Genomic DNA, 19,613 nt, shown 5'->3' with positions numbered 1-19,613 from the left:
AGAAGGGCGTGGCTCGTACAGGCCCCGCCCCCAGGCGGTTTCTCGAGGAGCGGGGCGTACCCCGGGCCGGCGGCGCCTGTGATTGGACGGCGGCGCAACACGCCGCCCACACCGATCGGCTGAACCCGCGCCGCGCTTCTTGTGGCCCCGCCCATTCCCCAGCTCCCGCGACACCGCCCGCGGGTCATTTGCAAAATTTAAAGAGACAGGCGGTGCTTTTTGCCGGAAGGAGGGCACAGGTGAATGCCCCTTAATGAGGGGGCGCCGAGCAGGTGTTCCCTACGGAGAGGCACCCCCCCACTGCTGCATCTCATGAATCTGAAGTCTGGGCCCTCCCTCCAGGCCCCTTGAAATAAGGACCCCCCCTCACTGTGGCCCTCCCTGGGGACACCAGCTGCTCCCCCCCAGGCCACCAGCTCAGCAAAGGGAACCAGGGCGCCCCGCTCACCACCCACCCGGGGGCGCCACCTGCAGCTGCAAACAACTCCAGATTTTAGGGTTTTGCTTTTCTTTTTAATACAGGGTGAGACAGACATAGCTGCAGGCCTGCTCCACTGCTCGGGAAGCTTCCTCCGTGCAGGTGGGGACTCGAACCCTGGTCCTCTCCCACTACCAAGTGTCACCGCACCCTGTGGGCCGTCTCCCACTCGAGTGATACTTAAAACCGGCTTCTTCGGGCAGCAGGAAGTTAGCTCACATGGTGTTTGAGGTCCTGGGTTCGTCAGCCCGGACACCCCCCACGTGTCTGTCTCCCCCAGTCGGAGCCACTTTGCGCCTGGTGACTTTGAGCTCTGCCGGCTGTTACTGTTGGCACCGCGCAGCACTGGCCGCTCCCTTCCTGAGGAATCTGAGCCCCCCACCCCCCGCAGCTCCAGCCACCTTGTCCCGGAAGGCCTTAGCATCCTTTTCACGGCTGAGTAGTATTCCGTGGGGTTTATAGCTCGGAGAATTCCACTCTTTGCGCGGTCACCTCCGATGGGCGCTGAGGCCAGGGTCAGTGCCCTGGCAGGTGTGAGCAGCGCTGCTGTGAACACGGCTATGGGCTTCCCGACTCGAGTCTGTGTCCTTCAGATCAAGGGCTTGGGGTGTGGGGGCCCCACTAGATTCCACACCTGACTCGGGGCTCAGGGGCTCAGCCAGGTGCAGGAGCCCTGGAACTCCTGGACTCTGTCCCTCCCTCCCTCCCTGTGTCCTCATGTTTCAGGAGAGACCCCCAGACCGCCTGCTGGGGCTTGGGGGGTGTAGGAACCTGCGGACCCCAAGAACGGCAGGGCCAGGCGGACCGAAACACTCAGGTCTCGGGCTTCCACTTCCTGTGTTTCTAGAACCTTCCTCCCCAGGGCCCCCAGCCACACCCCCAGGGCCCAGACCTCGCCCACCGTGCCCCCAGGGCCCAGGGGGAAGTCACAGCTGCTGGGCACGGCTTCCCCGTCTCCTCTCAGTTCCTCTCACCCTCCTCCTCCGTGTGCCCTCCACAGTGAGCCCGGGTCTACGGGCCCCTCGGCAGGGGGGGAAGCACAGAGCCATGAGGGACTTGAGGGGACAGCCGGAGGGCAGCCTGGCAAGGTCACAGGCAGCACCCGGTGCAGGGGACACACGGGAGCTATTTTTAGCTGGGTGGGCGGCGGCTGGGGGGGGGCAGGCAGCTGTCAGGTGCGGGGGAGACGGGAGAGACAGAGACGGGGAATCAGAGGGGCACGGAGATACAGAGATGGGGAGACAGAGAGCAGAGGGAGAGACACAGAGATGGGGATAGAGAGACAGAAAGACAAAATGAGAGAAAGGAAGAGATGAAAGAGACTGGGACAGTGATGCAGGACAGAGATGAAGGCAGAGACCGAGAGATAGGCAAGAGTGAGGGGCTTCACCAGTTCAGGGGGGCTGCGCCCCAAGACAAGAGGCCCTGCCGCTCCCTGGGGTCAGCTGGCCCCCCATCTGGGCTCCCTCTGGCGAGTCCCTTGGGGGCGGCAGGTGGACCCCGAGATGGCGGCAGCTGCTCTCTGGAACAGGCTGGGGGAGGGGTCTCAGCCGGCGGGATCCTGCCTCTCCCAGCACTGGGCCCACCCCGCCTGCCCTTCCGGAAGCTTCGCTGGGGGCGCCCTCCACTCTCCGGGGGGCCCCCCGGCTCACAGCCGCCGCCCCACCCCCCCACCCCGGGGCCTGGGTCAGGAGCCCAAGGATCCAGGAAACACAGGAGGGCGGGGCACCGAGGAGAAGGAGGGTTTATTGGGTGGGAGGCTAGAACTCCACCTTGCAGGCCGGGAAGGCCTCGCCCTGCATGGTCACCGTGCTGTCGTTCCCCAGCACCGTCAGGCCCAGCGCCGGCAGCCGGGCGTGCGACGCCTCGTACCACTCATGCATGGCCGGCGAGTCGAAGGTGGGGATGAGGGTCACCTGCGGGCGGGAGGGTCCCGGTTTGCCTCCCGCTCTCCCCCGGCCGGCACCCCCCCCCCACAAGCTGTCCAGCAGAGGCCGAGAGCTTCCCCTGGTGGCACGGAGCTGCCCATACGGTGCCAGGGCTCCACCATGTACCGGGAGCCTGGACGGGGCTTCCCCCCAACCCCAGGCCTGGCCTCTGGGCTCCCTGCCCCCACAGCTGGGGCGCACTTCTCAGCCCAGTCGGCTTGGGGCAGCGCCCCTTCCCCACCCTCAAGGCTGTGTTTTCACCAGCCCGGCAGGCACAAAGCCCTGGGTTCGAGTCTCGGCACTCACGGGCCAGCACGATGCCCTGGTTCTGTGTCTTATCACCATCGTCATTTCAGGCTCACTTGTAAGAGAGTCAGAGCCTTCCTCTGGCTGGGACTCGAACCCAGAACCTCAGGCCTTAGAGTCGGGGCTCCAGCCCCATCTCCCTACTGCCCCACCCAACTTTGTGCTCCCTTTCAAATTTTTCAAAAATCAATCAATCAGCAACTAAACAACACATTCCTTGAAAGCAGAAAGCAGGGAGCCGGCTCAGCCTGAGGGCAGAGCAGCACAGGACCCCACCACCTGAGCCCCTGCGGCCCCGGGTTCCAGGCCCAGTGCCACCTGCCACCAGCGCTGGGCGGGGCTCCGCTCACAAACACCTTCATCTCTTTTTTCCTTTTTTGCATTTCTCTGTACAGGATGATGGAGGGAGAAAGAGAAAAGAGAGAGGAACAGGAGAGGCACAGGCTGGGGAGGCAGCAGAAGGGTCCGCAGGAGACCCTCCGCCTGAAACGCTATGAGGCCCCAGGTTCAACCCCCCGCACCAACTCAGCAGGGCTCTGGGCTCTCTGTATCTCTCCCTTTAAAAACTGATAAATAAAATGTTTTTTTTTTTAAGACAAGAGAGTGGTCCGGGAGGTAGCACAATGGATAAAGCATTGGACTCTCAAGCATGAGGTCCCGAGTTCAATCCCCAGCAGCACGTGTACCAGAGTGATGCCTGGTCCTTTCTCTCTCCTCTTACCTTCCTCATTAATAAATAAATAAATAAGACAAGAGAGGAGGGCCAGACATGGTGCACATGGTTGAGCCCGTGTCACGTGCACAGGGTTCGAGCCCCTGGTCCCCACCCGCAGGGAGAAAGCTTCAAGCTGCAGCCGTCTCTCTGTCTCTCCCTCTGTCTCCCCATCTCTCAATTTCTCTCCGTCTCTCCATGCCAGTCACCGTCTACAATAAGCTTTATAAAAGGAGAGAAGCAGAGCCCAGCCAGCAGCCGAGCGCCGGGCTATCTGAGGGCCTGTGTCCGGGGGTCTGTGCGAGCCCCTCCCCGTACCTGCACGTCGCGGCCCCAGCCCTCCTTGGCGGCAAGCAAGGCGTCCAGCACGGCCCGCAGCCCCTCCCCGCGCCGCTGGTCCTGGCCGCCCAGCACGTAGCACAGCGCTCGCACGCGGGAGAAGAAATCCTGGTCCAGCTCCGAGCCCGGGCCACCCGGGAGGTAGGCCAGGTCCAGGTAGACGGGGCTGCAGGGGGGGCAGGTGGACACCCCAGCCCGGCCGCTGCTCGCGGGGCCTGTGGATGGGATGGAGGCTCAGCGCAGGGTTGGGGGGCGGTCCAAGAGTCCCTGTGCCCCCTAGCAGGAGGGAGCAATCAGGGCAGACTTCCTGGAGGTGGTGTTTGCAGACTCAGAACTGAAAGCAACACTTGTCCAGAAGGCTGACTGGGAATGGGGCCTCTGTCCTTAGTTCTCAGCACCACCTTCTGGCAGGGTGGTCCCTCTCTCTGCCCTCAGAATACAGTAATCAATCCTCTCTGTCTTTGCTTCTTGCTGGATGGACAATGGCCCTCTTTCACAGGGGGACCTTCTGTTTTTTCTTTTCTTCCTTAAGGACAGAGAGAAATGGAGAGAAGAGGGGAAGACAGAGAGGGGGAGAGAGAGACAGACACCTGTGAAGCCACTCCTCAGCAGGTGAGAAGGGGGCTGGAACCGGGATCCTTGAGCCGGTCCTTGCACTACTGTCCAGCACCCCAGAGCTACCTTTTCTGATAAGAGTAAGAAACACCACAACGCCAGAGCTTCCCCCGGTGCTACGCCAGCTCCCATGCGGTGCTGGGGCCTCGAACCCGGAATGGGGGGAAGACACGCACAGGGCAAGGCAGGCGGGCATTCTACCCAGTGAGCCGTTAGGCCAGCCGGGGCTCGCAGGAAGGGAGCAGGCCGGGCCCCTGGTACCCTGCTGTGCCCCACAGACACGGGGTCCTGGAGTCTTTCAACTCAGGTTTCCAGAAGAGCACAAGCCAGGGGCCAGGGGCCAGGGGCCAGCTTGCCTGGCAGAGCACACACCTGGGCTGCGTCCCTGGCACCTCAGGAGGGGACCCCCGCACACTCAGCACCTGAGGGAGCTCCGTGGTGACTCCCGGGGGCCCATCTAGCCGCTCCAACAAGCTCCCAGAAGCCTCTCTGCTACGCGGGCGCCCGTGGAGGGTACCCCTGGACAGCAAGGGTGCTCACCTGGGGCTCCTCGGGGGGCCGCCTTGGGGACCGAGGGCTTCCTGGCCGGGGGTGCGCGGCTGGGCTTGTCCCCGGGGTCGCCGCGGGCGCTGGGGGGCCTGCTGGCCGCGGGGCCCCGGGTCCGAGTGGCCGCGGCGGCGGTGGCGGCCCTGGGGGGCCCGGAGGAGGCGCGCGCGGGGGCCCGGCGTTGGCGGGCGGGGCCGGGGGGCAGCAGCTCGGGGTCCACCATGCAGATGCGGGGCGGCGTGGGCAGCGGGGCCGGAAAGCCCAGCGGTGCGGGCGGGGGGTCCAGGGCGGGGCCCGCAAAGCCTTCACCGGCCACGTCATCGTCCGAGTCCGGAGCAGCCCCGGGTGCGAGCGGGAGCGGCGGGTCCGAGTCGGACAGCGTGGGCAGCGACTCGCTGATGGAGGTGGGGGGCGTCTCCTCGGGTCCCGGGGAGCCGCCCACACGCTCCTGGGAGCGGCCGCTGTCGTTAGAGCTGCCGGGGGAGGCGGCGGCCGGGGCGCCGGCCTTGCGGTGCTCGAACTCGCAGGGCGACACCAGGCAAAGGTCCACGTCGTGCGGGGAGGCCGAGCGCCGCGCCCGGGGGCCGCCCCGCAGGGGCAAGCTCAGCCCGGCGGGCTCCCCGGAGGCGGCGGCATTCGCAGGCGCCTGTTCGAAGGAGGCGGACAAAGACTCGTCCACTTCGGTGGAGTGGGGGGACCCCAGCTCGGCCGGCAGCGAGGGGGTGGTCAGCGTGGGCGAGGCCTCGGGGCCCGGGGGGCTGCGTGGGCGGGGGGCGCCGGGGCCCCACTGCAGCTCCAGGCCGTGCTGGGCCGACACCCCGTCTTGCGCGGGGGCGGCCGGAGGGCTGGGGGGCCCGTTCTCCAGGGGCGCAGGGCGGCTCTTGGGGGCCGCCGCCTCCTTGCTGGCGGCCTTCTTGGTGGGGGCGGCCGCGGGGCGCCGCGGGGGCTGCCCTTTGGGAGCACTGGCCTTGCTGGGGGGCGCCCGGGGCTCCCTGTCCTTGGCCTTGGTGGCGACGGGGGCCCTCCCCGAGGCCCGGGAGCCCAGGCTTTCTCGGCTGTCAGCCCGCCGGGGGGCGTCCAGGTCCTGGGGGGTGACCACGGGCTCCCGCAGAAAGGCGAGATGCTGCAGGCGGGCCAGGCCTTCCAGCAGGCGGGCGGGAGGCGTGCACCCGGGAAACAGCACCCTCACCACCTTGTCGCCGGGCGCCGCTGGCAGCCACACCAGCAGGGCGCAGGCAGACCCGGAGGACTGCCTGGAGGCGGTGTCGTTGCTGTTGTTGGAGGACTGCCTGGAGGAGGAGGCGAGGCCACCGCCAATGCCGTCGGTGGGAGGGTGCAGCACGTACAAGTCCAGGCGACCGACGCCCAGTTTCTGGAAGAGCACGGTGGGCTCCGCGGGCCGCGGCCCGCGGCTCAGGGGCAGCGGCCGGAGGCCCAGGCGTCGGAGCAGCTCCAGAGCCAGGGCGCCCTCGTCTGGACCGCGCAGCAGGCGGGGGGCGGCGGCCGGGGCGCGCGGGGCGTTGAGGAAGACCACCCCCAGCACGGGCGAGACCAGGCGGCCCCGCAGGGCCCCGGAGGACGAGGGCGCCTCCCCGTCCAGGGCGCGCTCGGCCAGCTTGCGCCGCAGCAGACAGTTGAGGCCCGGTAGGCTGTCAGCACCCGCGCGCGTCACCAGCACGGCGTCCACGCGGTCCAGGTGGCGCAGCAGCTTCCAGAAGGCGGCGCGTGGGTTCGAGCCGCCGTCCAGGAGCAGCGTGAAGCCCGGCACGCCCAGCACGGCGGCGCTGCCCAGCCCGCCCGGGAAGACGTAGCAGCAGGGCCGCACCAGGCGCAGGAAGCCCGCGGCCGCCGGCGCCTCCAGCAGCTCCAGGGGCGGCGCGGGCTCCAGGGACTCCGACAGCGACGCCAGGAACTCGCGGAGGCCCTCGCACCCGGGGCCGGGCCCCCCGACGACGGCGGGGTTGACGCGCAGCCGCAGCCGGCCCGCCAGCAGCCCCGGGGCCTCGGCCGCCAGCAGCCGAGACCAGCGCCCCACGGCCGGGCAGGTGACGGTCAGCACGGGGGGCCGCTCGGGGGCCGGGCCGGCGGTCAGAGGCTCGCGGATCTGCGGGGAGGGCGGGATGTCAGGGGGCCCCGGGGCCGGCCCCCCAGCTCGTCTCTCCGTGCCCCGGCTCCTCAGGGGACACACGCACTGCCCCCGTCCCCACACCCTCGTTCCCACGCTGACCTCAGGGCGGCGGCTTCTCCCCACCCACCGCCCAGGCTCAACGTGGGGGTCGGGGCCGTGCCCAGCCCCCCGGCCTGGTTCTGGTTGGGGGCTCACCTCTCGGTCCCCCAGCAGCCCCAGGAAGTGGCTGGCCGAGAAGCCCCCCGTCTGCAGCAGCAGCTCCCCGGTGTCCTCCAGGCAGGGCCCCGCCAGCACCAGCAGCTTGTGGGGGGCAGGGTCCAGCAGCAGGTTCCGGAGCTGGGGGGTGGACAGTGTGAGAGGCCCATTCTGGAGGGGCAGGGGTGTGTGTGTGTGGGGGGGCGACTCCCCGGCAGCCCGCTCCAGTCTCTGCACACACATCCTGCAGAGCCCCGCCCCAGCATATGCGAGCGTCCCCCAGTGCCTCTGTGGCGCTCACAGGTGGTGCTCACAGGTGGTGCCGGGGCTCCAGGCCAGGGACAGGCAGGGTGTGGGCGGGGACCCGGCCTGGGGTTCAGGAAGGGGGTGCCTCCTACCTCGTCGCACAGAGACTTGTCCGAGGGGTTCAGCAGCACCAGGGTGTCCAGGACGTCTCCGCGGTGATGCAGGCTCCGCTGGCCTGCGGGGAGGGCGGCTGTGAGTCGGGGGCTGCCCGGGTGCCCTCACCTCTGGGGCCCACAGAGGAGGGAGGTCTTCACGGGGAGTGGGGGGCAGGCTGGCCTGCAGGGGTGACTCTGGGAGCTGAGCTGGGGCCGCCCAGCGGCCTTTATCCCCGTTACCCAGCGTGGCCTGGGGGGGTGGTGGCACACAGAGGGTCCCCCGCGAGGTTTGCAGCCCCCCGTGTCTGTGCAGGAAAGGGGGCCGCCCCCACCCGGTCGAGAGAGGAAGGGGGCGGCGGGGACCCCCAGGCCCGTGGGCCTCACCCTTCACGAGGCTGGAGAAGGTGGCCGAGTGCCGCGCCGCGAACACCTTCAGCTGCTCGTCCAGGTCGCAGACGGCGGGGTCCAGGTCCCAGCTCCGCAGGCCTGGCGGGCAAACGGGAGCGTCCGCAGGGCCCCCAAAGCCCGGAGCTGCGGGGTCGCCCCGGGGTGGGGTGGGGTGGGGTGGGGGGCCCGTCCGCCTGCCCAGCACCCAGGGCTCCCCCGAGGGCTGAAGGTCACTGTCGCCCCCGAATGTCAAATGACCCCTGTCCTCCCGGCCACCGCCAGTCCCACAACCCAGGGGCGTGGCGGCTCCCAGAGCTCGGGGAGGAGGCTGCACGCCCGCTGCCGCCGGGGTTCGGGGCGCGCGCCCGGTGCCACCCGCGAGGCGGCAGGTGCGGCAGGTGCGGCGGGTGCAGCGCGTGCGGCGGGTGCGGCGGGTGCAGCAGGTGCAGCAGGTGCAGCGCCCACCGCCCCCCCCAGCCGCCTCTGCAGCCGGCGTGGCCCCGGGCGGCCCGTTTCTGCTCCCGCCTGGCGCGGAGCCCGGGCCGCCGCCCTCCCCTGCGGCCGCGTCGCCCCATCGCGCGGGCCCGGGGCTCCCTCCGCGGGGCTTCCTCTGGGGGTGTCCCGGGGACAGACCCCGCCGCCCCGCCCCGCACCCCTGCACCCCTGCAGCCGCGGGCGGAGTGCACGAGCCCCCATCTCGGCCCCGCATTCCCGGGGCCCTGGGACCCCCCATCTGCTGCCTAAACGGGGGTGCCCGGGAGCCCCCATGTCCACGCGCCCCCGCCCCGCCCCCCGCCCTCCACCCCTGCCCCCCGCCCCCCACCCCTGCACCCCGGCCGGCGCGGCCACCTCGCTCCAGCTCCTCCAGCACGAAGGCGCGCAGCCCCGGGCAGCCGCACTCGCCGCCCACCACCAGCAGCAGCGCCCCCGCCGCCTCCGCCGCCTCCGCCCCGGGGCCCGCCGCCGCCATCTTCCCGCCGCCGCCGGCCACGCCCCTGCGAGGACCGCGCCGGAAGCGCCGCCGCCCCGACCGGAAGTCCCGCCTCTCCCGCCCGCCCCCGGGGGCGCCAGGGAGGCCCTGCGGGCGGGGGGTGGGGTCTGAGGGGCTGCGTGAGGGCTGCGCGGAGGCACGTCCGCTGCCCGGGGTGGGGTAGACGGAAGTTCCTCTCCCTCCCTCACTCACTCACTCACTCATTCATCCACTCATTCATTCACTCATTCATTCACTCACTCATTCATTCACTCACTCACTCACTCATTCACTCACTCATTCATTCACTCACTCACTCACTCATTCACTCACTCATTCACTCACTCACTCACTCATTCATTCACTCACTCACTCATTCACTCACTCATTCATTCACTCACTCACTCATTCACTCACTCATTCACTCACTCATTCATTCACTCACTCATTCATTCACCCACTCACTCACTCATTCACTCACTCATTCATTCACTCACTCACTCATTCATTCACTCACTCACTCATTCACTCACTCACTCACTCACTCATTCATTCACTCACTCACTCACTCATTCACTCACTCACTCATTCATTCACTCACTCATTCACTCACTCATTCACTCACTCATTCATTCACTCACTCATTCATTCACTCACTCACTCATTCACTCACTCATTCATTCACTCACTCACTCACTCAATCATTCACTCACTCACTCACTCATTCACTCACTCACTCATTCACTCATTCATTCACTCACTCACTCATTCATTCACTCACTCATTCACTCATTCACTCACTCACTCATTCACTCACTCACTCACTCACTCATTCACTCATCCACTCATTCATTCACTCACTCACTCACTCATTCATCCACTCATTCATTCACTCATTCACTCACTCATCCACTCATTCACTCACTCACTCATTCATCCACTCACTCATTCACTCACTCACTCATTCATTCACTCACTCACTCATTCACTCACTCACTCATTCATTCACTCATTCACTCATTCATTCACTCACTCACTCACTCATCCACTCATTCATTCACTCACTCACTCACTCATTCACTCACTCACTCATTCACTCACTCACACTGATTTGCTCCTCTCCGCCTTTTACAAAAGGTTTCTTTGCTAATTCATTAGTGAGAGACACAGAGAGGGGGAGACCCAGAGCGCTCCCTGGCACATGCTGGTGTCCGCAGTCAAACTCGAAGCCCCAGGCCCGAGCGCCCAGAGCTTTACCCACAGGGCAGGCTGCTCCCTCGCCTGCGGAACTCCTGTAGACCCCTCAAAGCCCCACCTCCAAGATCCCTCCTTCCTTCCCTCCCTCGCTCTGTCCAGGTGCTCTGGCAGCTGGGCCCTGCTCTGGAACTCCCCAGAGCTTGGAGTGTGGGGGCTCACAGCCAACATCCACTGGCCTTGCCCCACCCGGCCACTTCCTCCCTGCGGCCACTTCCCCTCTGTCCGCCCTTCCCCTTCCCCTGGGCCCATGGCCGCCGTTATTTCTGTGATTTCTGCTCCGTGTGGAGGCCAGAGCGGATGGGTCAGCTCTCCCGGATCTCATTACAATACCAGCGAGCAAATCTGAGATTTAGAGAGACAGAGAGGAGCTGAGCCACCCTCTGGCACCTGCGCTGCTGGGGCTGGAACCCAGGGCCAAAGAGCCCCCCAGGAGGCTGGGGAAAGAAGCAGGGAAGCTTCCAGAAGCTCCTGCCTGAGAAAGGGGCAAGAAAACGGGGTCCTTGGCTGTGACCAGGGCTGTAATGGAGGGGCTAGGGCAGTGGTCCAGTGGCTAGAGCAGGGCCGTGGACGTGTGAAGCCCTGGGTTCAAGCACCGTGGAGGCACCAGGATGGTGGAGCTCTGAGGTCCCAAGTTCCATCCCTGGAACCATCATCAGCCAGAGCTAAACAGGGCTCTGGGGAAATAATAATAATATCATCTGGAGAGACAGTGTCTGGTTCTGCAAAAACAGCTTTCATGCCTGAATCTCCGAGGTCCCCAGTTCCAGCCCTGGAACCATCATCAGTCAGAGTTCAGCAGGGCTCTGGGAAAACAAAAAAATCAATAAGCTTCTTTAAGGAAAAAAAAAAATAGCAGAGCCAGTGAAATAGCTCACCTGTTTCACCATGGCAGGATCCAGGTTCAAGGCCAGCTGCAACTGCACTGGGGAAGGCTTCCCGCTGCGGTGTCCCTCCCTCTCTGGGGGTGTCTCTGAAACAGTTGCTCTGGGGGGAAGGGGCACGTGAGAAGAAGAGGTGGGCAGCTGTGCTTATGGGGGGTCAGGAAGGAACCCAGAAGGACTGGGGGTTGGGAGAGCCCAGAGAAGTCAAGGCAGCCTCTGTGTAGGGCAGTCAGGGTGGGCTTCCTAGATGAGGGGGTGTTCACACAGGGCACTGCTGACTGAAGAGGAGTTTGCTGGCAACCCACAGGCGATATTCAGACACACGGGCCTGGTGACTGCTAGGAAGAAGCAGAGACCCTAGAAGGAGAGATGGGGGGCACACGGAGGCAATAGCTGTCCTCCACCCCTATCTGCTGCAGCCCTGGTCGGAGAACCCCCAGGGCTGTGGAGTCCCACTTCTGAGAGGTTTACCCAAAGGAGGCGCCTGTGGTCAGGGAGCCCCACCTCTGATAAGGGGAGCCCTCATTTAAGCACTGGAGTCCCACCTCTGGTAAGGGGAGCCCTCACTTAGCACTGGGGAGTCCCACCTTGTGCCCCAGTGTCCAGGGTAGGTCAGGGGAACCCCTCGGCTTAGGGAGCCCCACTTCTGAGAGGACCCCCTCCAAGGAAGCGCCTGGGGTCAGGCAGCCCCACCTGTGAGTTGAGGAGCCCCTACCTCAAATTGGGGAACCCCAAGGGCTGGGGAAACCCCACCTCTGAATTGGTGAGGCCTCATCCTCCAGACGGGATCCGCCCGCAGCCCCACTCCCCCCACTCCCCCCACACCCACACACCCACACCCCCCCACCCCCCCACCCCCGTCTCCGCCGGTGCACCCATTCTCCCGGAGCCCCGCCCCTGACTCCCCAGTCCCGGGGAGCCCCGCCCCTGCGCCCCCAGTCTCGGGGAGCCCCGCCCCTGCGCCCCCAGTCCCGGGGAGCTCCGCCCCTGCGCCCCCAGTCCCGGGGAGCCCCGCCCCTGCGCCCCCAGTCCCGGGGAGCTGCGCCCCCAGTCCCGGGGAGCCCCGCCCCTGCGCCCCCAGTCCCGGGGAGCTCCGCCCCTGCGCCCCCAGTCCCGGGGAGCTCCGCCCCTGCGCCCCCAGTCCCGGGGAGCCCCGCCCCGCCGCCGCGTCAGGCGCTGTCCGCCCCCCCGGTGCTGAAGCAAGATGGCGGGCGGCCGGGCCGGGGCGTGAGCGGCCCCATCGCACCCGAGTCTGCGCCCCGCGCCCTGCCCGCCATGCCCCGCTGAGCCCGCGCGGCGCCGCGCCCCGGAGACATGTCGCTGCTGTGCGTGGGAGGTGAGCGGGGCGCTGCTCCGGGACCCTCACCCAGGGCGCCCCGGCGGGGGGGCGGCGGACTCGGGGCGGGGAGGGGGCGCCCGCACGCCGGCGGGGCCTGGGGGCTCTGCTGGAGCCGGCGCCGGGCCCCTCGGGAGGGGGCCGCACGGACGCCGCCCCGACCTGGAGCTGCAAGTGGGGTGCCCGGGGACGGGGGTCCCCCAGTTCTGGCAGAGCCGGGGCACGGGGTCCCTGGGGCTCACCGCGAGCTCGCCAGGGGTGGGGCCCCCAAATCCTGGGGTGCGGGTGGGGGGCTCTCTGGGGGCTGCCGGCCCCGCCCCTCCCCCCGCCAGAGCCGCTTCCGGTCGCTCCTCCGCCATGGGGGTGCGGCAACACCCGCACTTCGCGGGCCGCCCCCTCACTTAGCCACCTGCGCCCTAGGGAGGAAGGTGGGGTGCGGCTATTTCGGGGGTCCGCGCCATCTGCGCCGAGGCCCGCGCTGGGGGGCCGCACCTGCGCCCCCAGACCGCCGCTGTGGCTCCTCCCTTGGCGAAGAAAAGTCTGGGGTGTCGCTGAACCCCACACGTTTGGGGGGCTGGGGCTGGGGCTGGGGCTCGCTCCCCTCCCCCCTCCATTCACAAACTCACCCCCCACGGCCGCCCGCCTCCGTCTTAAAGGCGCCGCGCCCCCACCCACCACCGTGCTCCCACCCTCCCCTCTCCCACCTTCCCCCCTGCACTCACCCTCCTCTCTCCCACCCCTGTCGATGATGACCACTAACTCACTCTCCTCCCTGTCCATCTGTCCATCCTCCCCCACCCTCCCCCCACCCTGTGCCTCCCTTCAGACAGCCCTGCCTCTTCCTGCATTTCCCACCCAGACAGAAGTCCACTGCTGTCCATCGTCCATCTGTCCATCCATCCATGCACCTATTCTGTCAATCTACCTGCCCAAGTAGAAGTCCACCCACCGTCCACCCAGCCCCACCTGTCTATCCTCCATCCATCCGTCCACCCACCATCTACCATCACCCCTCTTCCATCCATCTGTCTGTTCATCCGTCTGTCCTCTGTCCGTGGGGTCAGGCAGCTGCACGTGGGGTGGGGACCCTGCACTGACCCCCCCAAAGTGGAGAAACGGCAGCCCGCCCTCCCGTGTGGGTGCTGGGGGGCTGACCTCTGCTGCTGGCCCTGGAAGAGGGGGGCTGGGGCCTCAAGGAGGTGCCCTGCAGGGGGGCGGCCTGGCCCGGCACACCTCGAACCCGGGCACCCCGGCACTGGGACGGCTGAGCTGACAGCTGCACTGCATGTACCGGGGAACAGCAGCCCCCCTCTGCCCCCAAGAAGGTTCCAGACAGCTCCTTCCTGCAGTCCCCGCGCCCCTGCTCTGGGCCGTGCCCCCCAGCTCAGGCTGCCTGCACCCTTAGGGCCCCCCAGATGGCAGAGAGCACGCCTTGCCATGCACCAGGCCCCAGCGCCACGCGGGAGGCTCCCAGGCTGGCAGAGTGGCGGCCATCTCTCCTCACTCAATGGCCCTGGCTGCCCCCTGGTACCCTATCCAGGGCCCAGGCTGAGCAGAGGGACCCAGAGGCGTCCAGGCCAGTGACAGTGGTGGTGGTGGTGGTGGTGACCCGGTGACGTCCCAGCCAGGCTGTCGCGTTATAAATAGCTCTCAGAGCTCCTGGCCTGTGACCGACCGCAGGGGCGGGGCTGACGGGGAGGGGGGGGACCTGGGCAGAGACTGTGTGCTGATGGAGTGGGACCAGGGGGAGAGACAGAGACAGAGAGATGGAGACAAGAGAGAGAAGGAAGCCCTCCCTCTACCCCCTCCCCTCTGTGGGGGTGAGACCTGGTGGAGCACACAGTGTTGGGGTGCAGCTGGTGGGTGCAGCTTGGAAGCAGGTCTTGGGAGGCTGGCAGGGGAAGGGAGTTGGGGGTCCACTGGTAATTGTCCTCCCCTGGCACCCCCTCCTTGGTTCCTTAAACAATCCTGGAGGACTTCCTGCAGGAGGCTGGGAATCTTGACTCCTGTTCGGTTGTGAAGAATGAGCCACTGAGCTGGCAGAGGGGGAGTTGGGATTGAGAGGAAAAGGGGGTTCGGGGCTGAGGCCTCCGAGTCCAAAGCTGCTTGCCCGCTAGATCTGCCTGTATTTCTGTCTGATGGCTGTCTCTTGTCCCTTCTCTCCTTGTGTCTCTCCCTCCCCGTCTCTCTGTCTCTGTATGTCTCACCTCCTCTGTCTTCATCCTCATTATTTCCCTCCCGTGGATCCCTTCTCCTCCACCTTTGTCTCCATCTCTCCTTCTTGTCCGTGTCTCTGTCTTTCTCCCCCTCTCCCCTCCCTGTCTCTGCCTCTGTCTCTCTCTCCACAGTCAAAAAAGCCAAGTTTGACGGAGCCCAAGGTAAGGGGTCTGTCGTCCGTCCACCCGCCCATCTCTGGGAGAGCGTCTCTGGGACGGGAGCAGTTTCAGGTCTCCCCAGACCCCCGGCTGTGGGGGGTTCACACTGAGCCGCTGGGGGGGGGCCCAGAGTGACCCCTGTCGACCTGGGGCAGCCGGGGGCAGGGGGCCGGGCCGGTGGGGGTGCGGAGACCCCTGACCCCTGCCCCCTGCCCCCCACGCAGAGAAGTTTAACACGTACGTGACGCTCAAGGTGCAGAACGTGAAGAGCACGACCATCGCAGTGCGGGGCAACCAGCCCAGCTGGGAGCAGGACTTCATGTTGTGAGAGCACTCCTCCTCCTTCGCCTTCTCCTCCCAGTCCTCCTCCTCTTCCTCCTCCGTCTCCTCCTCCCCCCTCCCCTCCTCTCCTACCCAGGCCCAGGATCCGCCTCCTCCCGGCTGTCCACCCGGGTTCTGGGGGTGCTCTGAGTCCTGCCCCTCTCGCCCTGCAGCGAGATCAGCCGTCTGGACCTGGGGCTGATGGTGGAGGTGTGGAACAAGGGGCTCATCTGGGACACCATGGTGGGCACCGTGTGGGTCCCACTGAGGACCATCCGGCAGTCCAATGAGGTGCGGACCCCGTCACAGCCTGGGACCCCCATTCTCTGGGAGGCGGGGTGGGACCCCCCTCAGTCACAGCCTCTTCCTCCTCCTCCCGGGGGCTCCTTGGGGCTGAGGATTCCCCTGTCCATCACATCCCAGACCCCCCCCTCCTCTGCCTCACTCCCCTCACCTGAGGGTCTCACTGGGGCCAAGTGGAGGGGCCTCTGGGTTGGGGGTGAGGGCCGCACCCCAAGGTCCTCACGCCGCCCCCCGCCTCCAGGAGGGCCCCGGGGAGTGGCTGACGTTGGACTCGCAGGTGATCATGGCGGACAGCGAGATCTGCGGCACCCGGGACCCCACCTGCCACAGCATCCTGCTGGACACCCGCTTCGAGCTGCCGCTGGGTGGGCGGGGCCGGGGGCGGGACCAGCGGAGGGGCGGGACGGCTGATGGGGCGGGGCCAGAAGATGGGGCGGGGCCAGCGGAGGGGCGGGGTCAGATATGGGCTGGGGCGGGCAAGCTGAGGGGCGGGACGGCTGGTGGGGCGGGGCAAGCTGGGGGCGGGGCCAGCGATGGGGCAGGGCCAGAGAAACAGGGAATCGCAGGTGAAGGGTGGGGTGGGGGGCACCCCAGAGGTGGGGGCAGGTGGGGGCCTAAGTGGAGGGGGGCCGGCCGGTGCCCATCCCCCAGGCTCCGGTCCTGGGTTCTGGGGGGGAGAGATTGAAAGACAATGACAGACACAGACTAGTGAGGGAGCCTCTTCCCTCCCACCGGCACCCACCTGGGCCCCTGCTACATCTGGAGGAGATGAGACAGACCCCCACCAGCTGACACCCTGTGTGCCCCCCAGACATCCCTGAGGAGGAGGCGCGCTACTGGGCCAAGAAGCTGGAGCAGCTGAACGCCATGCGGGACCAGGACGAGGTGGTCCCCTCCACACCCCTATCCGGTCTTTCTGTCTCTCTGCTTCTGCCTGGCTCTCTCTCTTTGGTTTTTCCCCCCTTCTTTGTTCCCTGAATGTGCAAGGCCCTGGGTTTGAGCCCTTGGCAGCCGCACAGTAACCCAGGGGAGCTTCATGGGTGGTCGAGAGTGGCTGGTGTGTCTCTCCTCTCTCTGTCTCTGTCTGTCTCTGTCTCTCCATCTCTATGAGGAGACAGCAGAAAACCACGGGGCCCAGCAGAGCGGAGCGGAGCGGACACCGAGCCCCAGCGCTGAGCGGGCGGAAAGAACCGACTCATTTACTCAGCGAGAGAGACAGAGGCAGGAGATACCACGCAGCCCCGCCCCCGCCATCCAAGGAGCTCCCCCTAGTGTAACACATGGTCTTCCCATGTGCTACCAGGGCTCGAACCCAGGGCCTTGTTCCTGGGGTGCTGTGTGCTCTCCCCTGGCCATTCTCGCCCTGCCCCCCACCCCAGTGTCTGTGTCCTTCTCCAGAGGGTGAGGATTTGAGGGGCTTAAGGGGGTGGTCAGGACAGGGTGGTGCCCCCCCAGTAACCCTCTCCCTCTCCCCCCACCAAGTACTCTTTCCAGGATGACCAAGACAAGCCTCTGGCAGTCCCCAGCAACCAGTGCTGTAAGTCCTCCGCGTCGGCCCCAGGCTCAAGCCCCCCAGCATCCCAGGGGAGCCCCCTGTTCTGGGGGAGTCCTCACACAGTGCCCCTCAGTCTAAAAAGCAGAGAGATGGAGCCCCCATGGGGACCAGCCCTTCTCCCAGGTCTCTCCCTTGGCATTGGGCAGGGCTGGGATTTGAACCCGGGTCTGAGGGACTCCCTCCCCCCCAGCCTGTTTCTCTTTCCATGGCCCCCCAGGCTAGAGCTCTCTGGAGCATAGGTCAGTCTTGGCGCTGTGGGGGACACCCACAGCCCTACACACACACACACACACACACACACACACACACACCAGACCTGGTCTCCACAGACCAAGGCAGTGTCTCTGCCGTGGAGCTTCCCCTGGTGCTGTCTATGGCTCTCCCATGTGGCGTTGGGGCTCAAACCGGGGCCTCACGCACAGCAGGACGTGTGCCCGAACCGCTGGGTTATGCTGGGGGGGGGGGTGTCACCCGGTCAGGGCGGGGGAGGGGGCCGCATGGGAGGAGGGTTTCTGTTACTGGAGTCTAACTTAGGCTCAAACTCGGGCCAGACACAGAGAATGCTGGCCCCCCTTGATGACCTCTGTCCCTTCTCTCCACAGGCAATTGGGGTTATTTCGGCTGGGGTGACCAGCAGAGTAAGTGGGGGGCTCAGGGGGTTGTGAGACCCTCTGACTGGAGGTCGGGACCCCTGCTCGGCACAGGGACCCCCTTTCCCTGCTCCCCATCTTTCTGTCCCCTTGGAAGTGACCCCCGGGGGGCTGGGGGAGGGAGAGGATTTCAGACAGAGGCTGTCTAGCCAGAGACCCCAGCTCCCAGCATCCTTCCTGTAATTTCCCCAGGGGGAAGACCACCACTCCCAGAGAGAGAGAGATTCCCCAGCTCACTCCTCTGATTCCTTTGCTGGGGGCACCTCTCCTAACACGAGGTCCAGTCTGACCCCCCCCCCCCCAGGCAAAGGAGAGGTTTCACCTCCTTCCTTCTAACACCTATACCTCTGCTAATATGGCCCAGGGTCCTGCCTCCTCTGCTTTCAGTCTGGATCCCTCTCCCGAGGTTCCTGGCCTCCCCAGGTCCAAGAAGCCATTGGGGCCCCCAGCCTGTACCCTGTCTGTCCGCTCTGTCCCCCAGACGATGACCCGGACAGTGCGGTGGATGACAGGGACAGCGACTACCGCAGTGAGACGAGCAGCAGCATGCCGCCACCCTACTACACAACCTCGCAGCCCAACGCCTCGGTGCACCAGTACGCGGTGCGGCCGCCGCCGCTCGGCTCCCGGGACGCCTACGAGGACTCCGTGCCCAGCTACGACGGGGACTTCGAGCCGCGTGGGCTCAGGTGGCTGTCAGGGACCTCCTGGCCCCACAGGCCTCCGACCTCCGGGCCCCCTGGTGCCCCTGTCCTTGTGCCCACTGGCCCCTCACTCCTGTCCCTTGTCCACTGTCCCCTGATCCCCATCCCCCACGCTTGCCCCCTGCTCCCTGACCTCTATCCTCCCTGCCACTGCCCCCTGGCCCCTGACCCTGGCCGCTGTCCCCGCAGCCCCACAGGCAGCAGCCACTACGCCTCGTCGGGGGAGCTGAGCCAGGGCAGCTCGCAGCTGAGCGAGGACCTGGACCCAGATGCAGCGAGCCTGCAGGGCTCTGAGCTGGAGGACGAGCGCGACCGGGACTCCTACCACTCCTGCCACAGCTCCGTCAGCTACCACAAGGACTCGCCACGCTGGGACCAGGACGAGGACGAGCTGGACGGAGACCTGGAGGAAGACCTGGAGGACTACCTGGAGGAGGAGGAGGAGGAGCTGGAGGAGGAGGAGGAGCTGGAGGACGAGGAGCTACCGGAGGATGAAGAGGAGGAAGAAGAGGAGGAGGTGCCGGATGACCTGGTCAGGTATGCCCAGGAGATGGTCGCTGTGTCTGAGTCCAAGGACTTCAAGCGCCTCAGCTTCCCGCCGGCTGCCCCCCAAGAGGACAAGGGCCCCCCTGAGGCCCTGGAGCCGCCCGGCCCAGAGGAGACACCCCCAGCAGAGCGTGTAGCCAAACCCGAGCCCCCCAAGGATGAGGAAGGGTAAGGGGGGCTAAGACCATGCTGCCTTTGGGCGGCCGAGGGCTGGGGGGAACTGGCCCTGGACCTCAGAGTGACTCTGGTCTCCGTCTCCCTTGCAGGCCGCAGGAGAGCCTCGAGGGCCAGGACTCCATGTCCAGGGCCAAGGCCAACTGGCTGCGAGTCTTCAACAGGGTCCGGATGCAGCTGCAGGAGGTAAGGGGGGGACGACTACACCCACGTGTCCAGGGCCACGCCCCCACAAGGCTCCGCCCACAAGACCACATCCACAGCTGACCCCATCCATACCCGTGCCCCGCCCCAGACACCACTCCCACTCTGAAGGCCCCGCCCACACCACCGGGTCACGCCCTCACCAGACACCCGCACACCTGCAGGCCAGACCCTCAGAAACCCCGCCCATGCCAGCCAGGCCCCACCCATGCCATACCACCCTGTCACGCCCACAAGTCAGGCTCCGCCCAGAGCACTGCCTTACAGCCAGGCCCCGCCCACACCAACTTGACCACGCCTCA

General features: G+C 66.4%; 2 protein-coding genes across 7 annotated transcripts in view; one reads left to right on the top strand and one right to left on the bottom strand.

The window, feature by feature from the left end:
• Positions 1-2,211: 2,211 nt before the first annotated feature.
• On the bottom strand, positions 2,212-9,089 carry MAP1S (microtubule associated protein 1S). Of its 3 annotated transcripts, none has more exons than XM_060182291.1 (7): positions 8,885-9,089; positions 8,033-8,134; positions 7,646-7,728; positions 7,152-7,388; positions 4,919-7,028; positions 3,743-3,978; positions 2,212-2,394 (listed from the first exon to the last, which is right to left on the bottom strand). In XM_060182291.1, the coding sequence occupies exons 1-7, from the start codon at positions 9,003-9,005 to the stop codon at positions 2,239-2,241; spliced, it is 3,045 nt and encodes a 1,014-aa protein (XP_060038274.1). In that variant the 5' UTR covers positions 9,006-9,089; the 3' UTR covers positions 2,212-2,238. The 3 variants fall into 3 exon arrangements, with proteins under 3 accessions (XP_060038274.1, XP_060038277.1, XP_060038276.1); XM_060182294.1 differs by having other exon boundaries at positions 7,248-7,388; positions 8,885-9,043; XM_060182293.1 differs by lacking the exons at positions 2,212-2,394; positions 3,743-3,978 and adding an exon at positions 4,133-4,449.
• A 3,300-nt stretch (positions 9,090-12,389) lies between these two features.
• UNC13A (unc-13 homolog A) overlaps positions 12,390-19,613 on the top strand; it is a 44,553-nt gene continuing 37,329 nt past the window's right edge. For all 4 annotated transcript variants that reach the window (XM_060182262.1, XM_060182261.1, XM_060182260.1 and 1 more), the window contains exons 1-11: positions 12,390-12,479; positions 14,828-14,857; positions 15,079-15,178; positions 15,349-15,466; positions 15,720-15,843; positions 16,290-16,363; positions 16,961-17,015; positions 17,636-17,671; positions 18,165-18,372; positions 18,577-19,101; positions 19,200-19,293. In XM_060182262.1, the coding sequence (XP_060038245.1) occupies positions 12,458-12,479; positions 14,828-14,857; positions 15,079-15,178; positions 15,349-15,466; positions 15,720-15,843; positions 16,290-16,363; positions 16,961-17,015; positions 17,636-17,671; positions 18,165-18,372; positions 18,577-19,101; positions 19,200-19,293 (1,386 nt within the window). In that variant the 5' untranslated portion in view covers positions 12,390-12,457. The remainder of the gene's footprint in view (positions 12,480-14,827; positions 14,858-15,078; positions 15,179-15,348; positions 15,467-15,719; positions 15,844-16,289; positions 16,364-16,960; positions 17,016-17,635; positions 17,672-18,164; positions 18,373-18,576; positions 19,102-19,199; positions 19,294-19,613) is intronic.

This window comes from Erinaceus europaeus, chromosome 23 (assembly GCF_950295315.1).
Source record: "Erinaceus europaeus chromosome 23, mEriEur2.1, whole genome shotgun sequence".
Taxonomy (NCBI): Eukaryota; Metazoa; Chordata; class Mammalia; order Eulipotyphla; family Erinaceidae; genus Erinaceus; species Erinaceus europaeus.
This window is presented reverse-complemented; position numbering and strand designations above follow the sequence as displayed.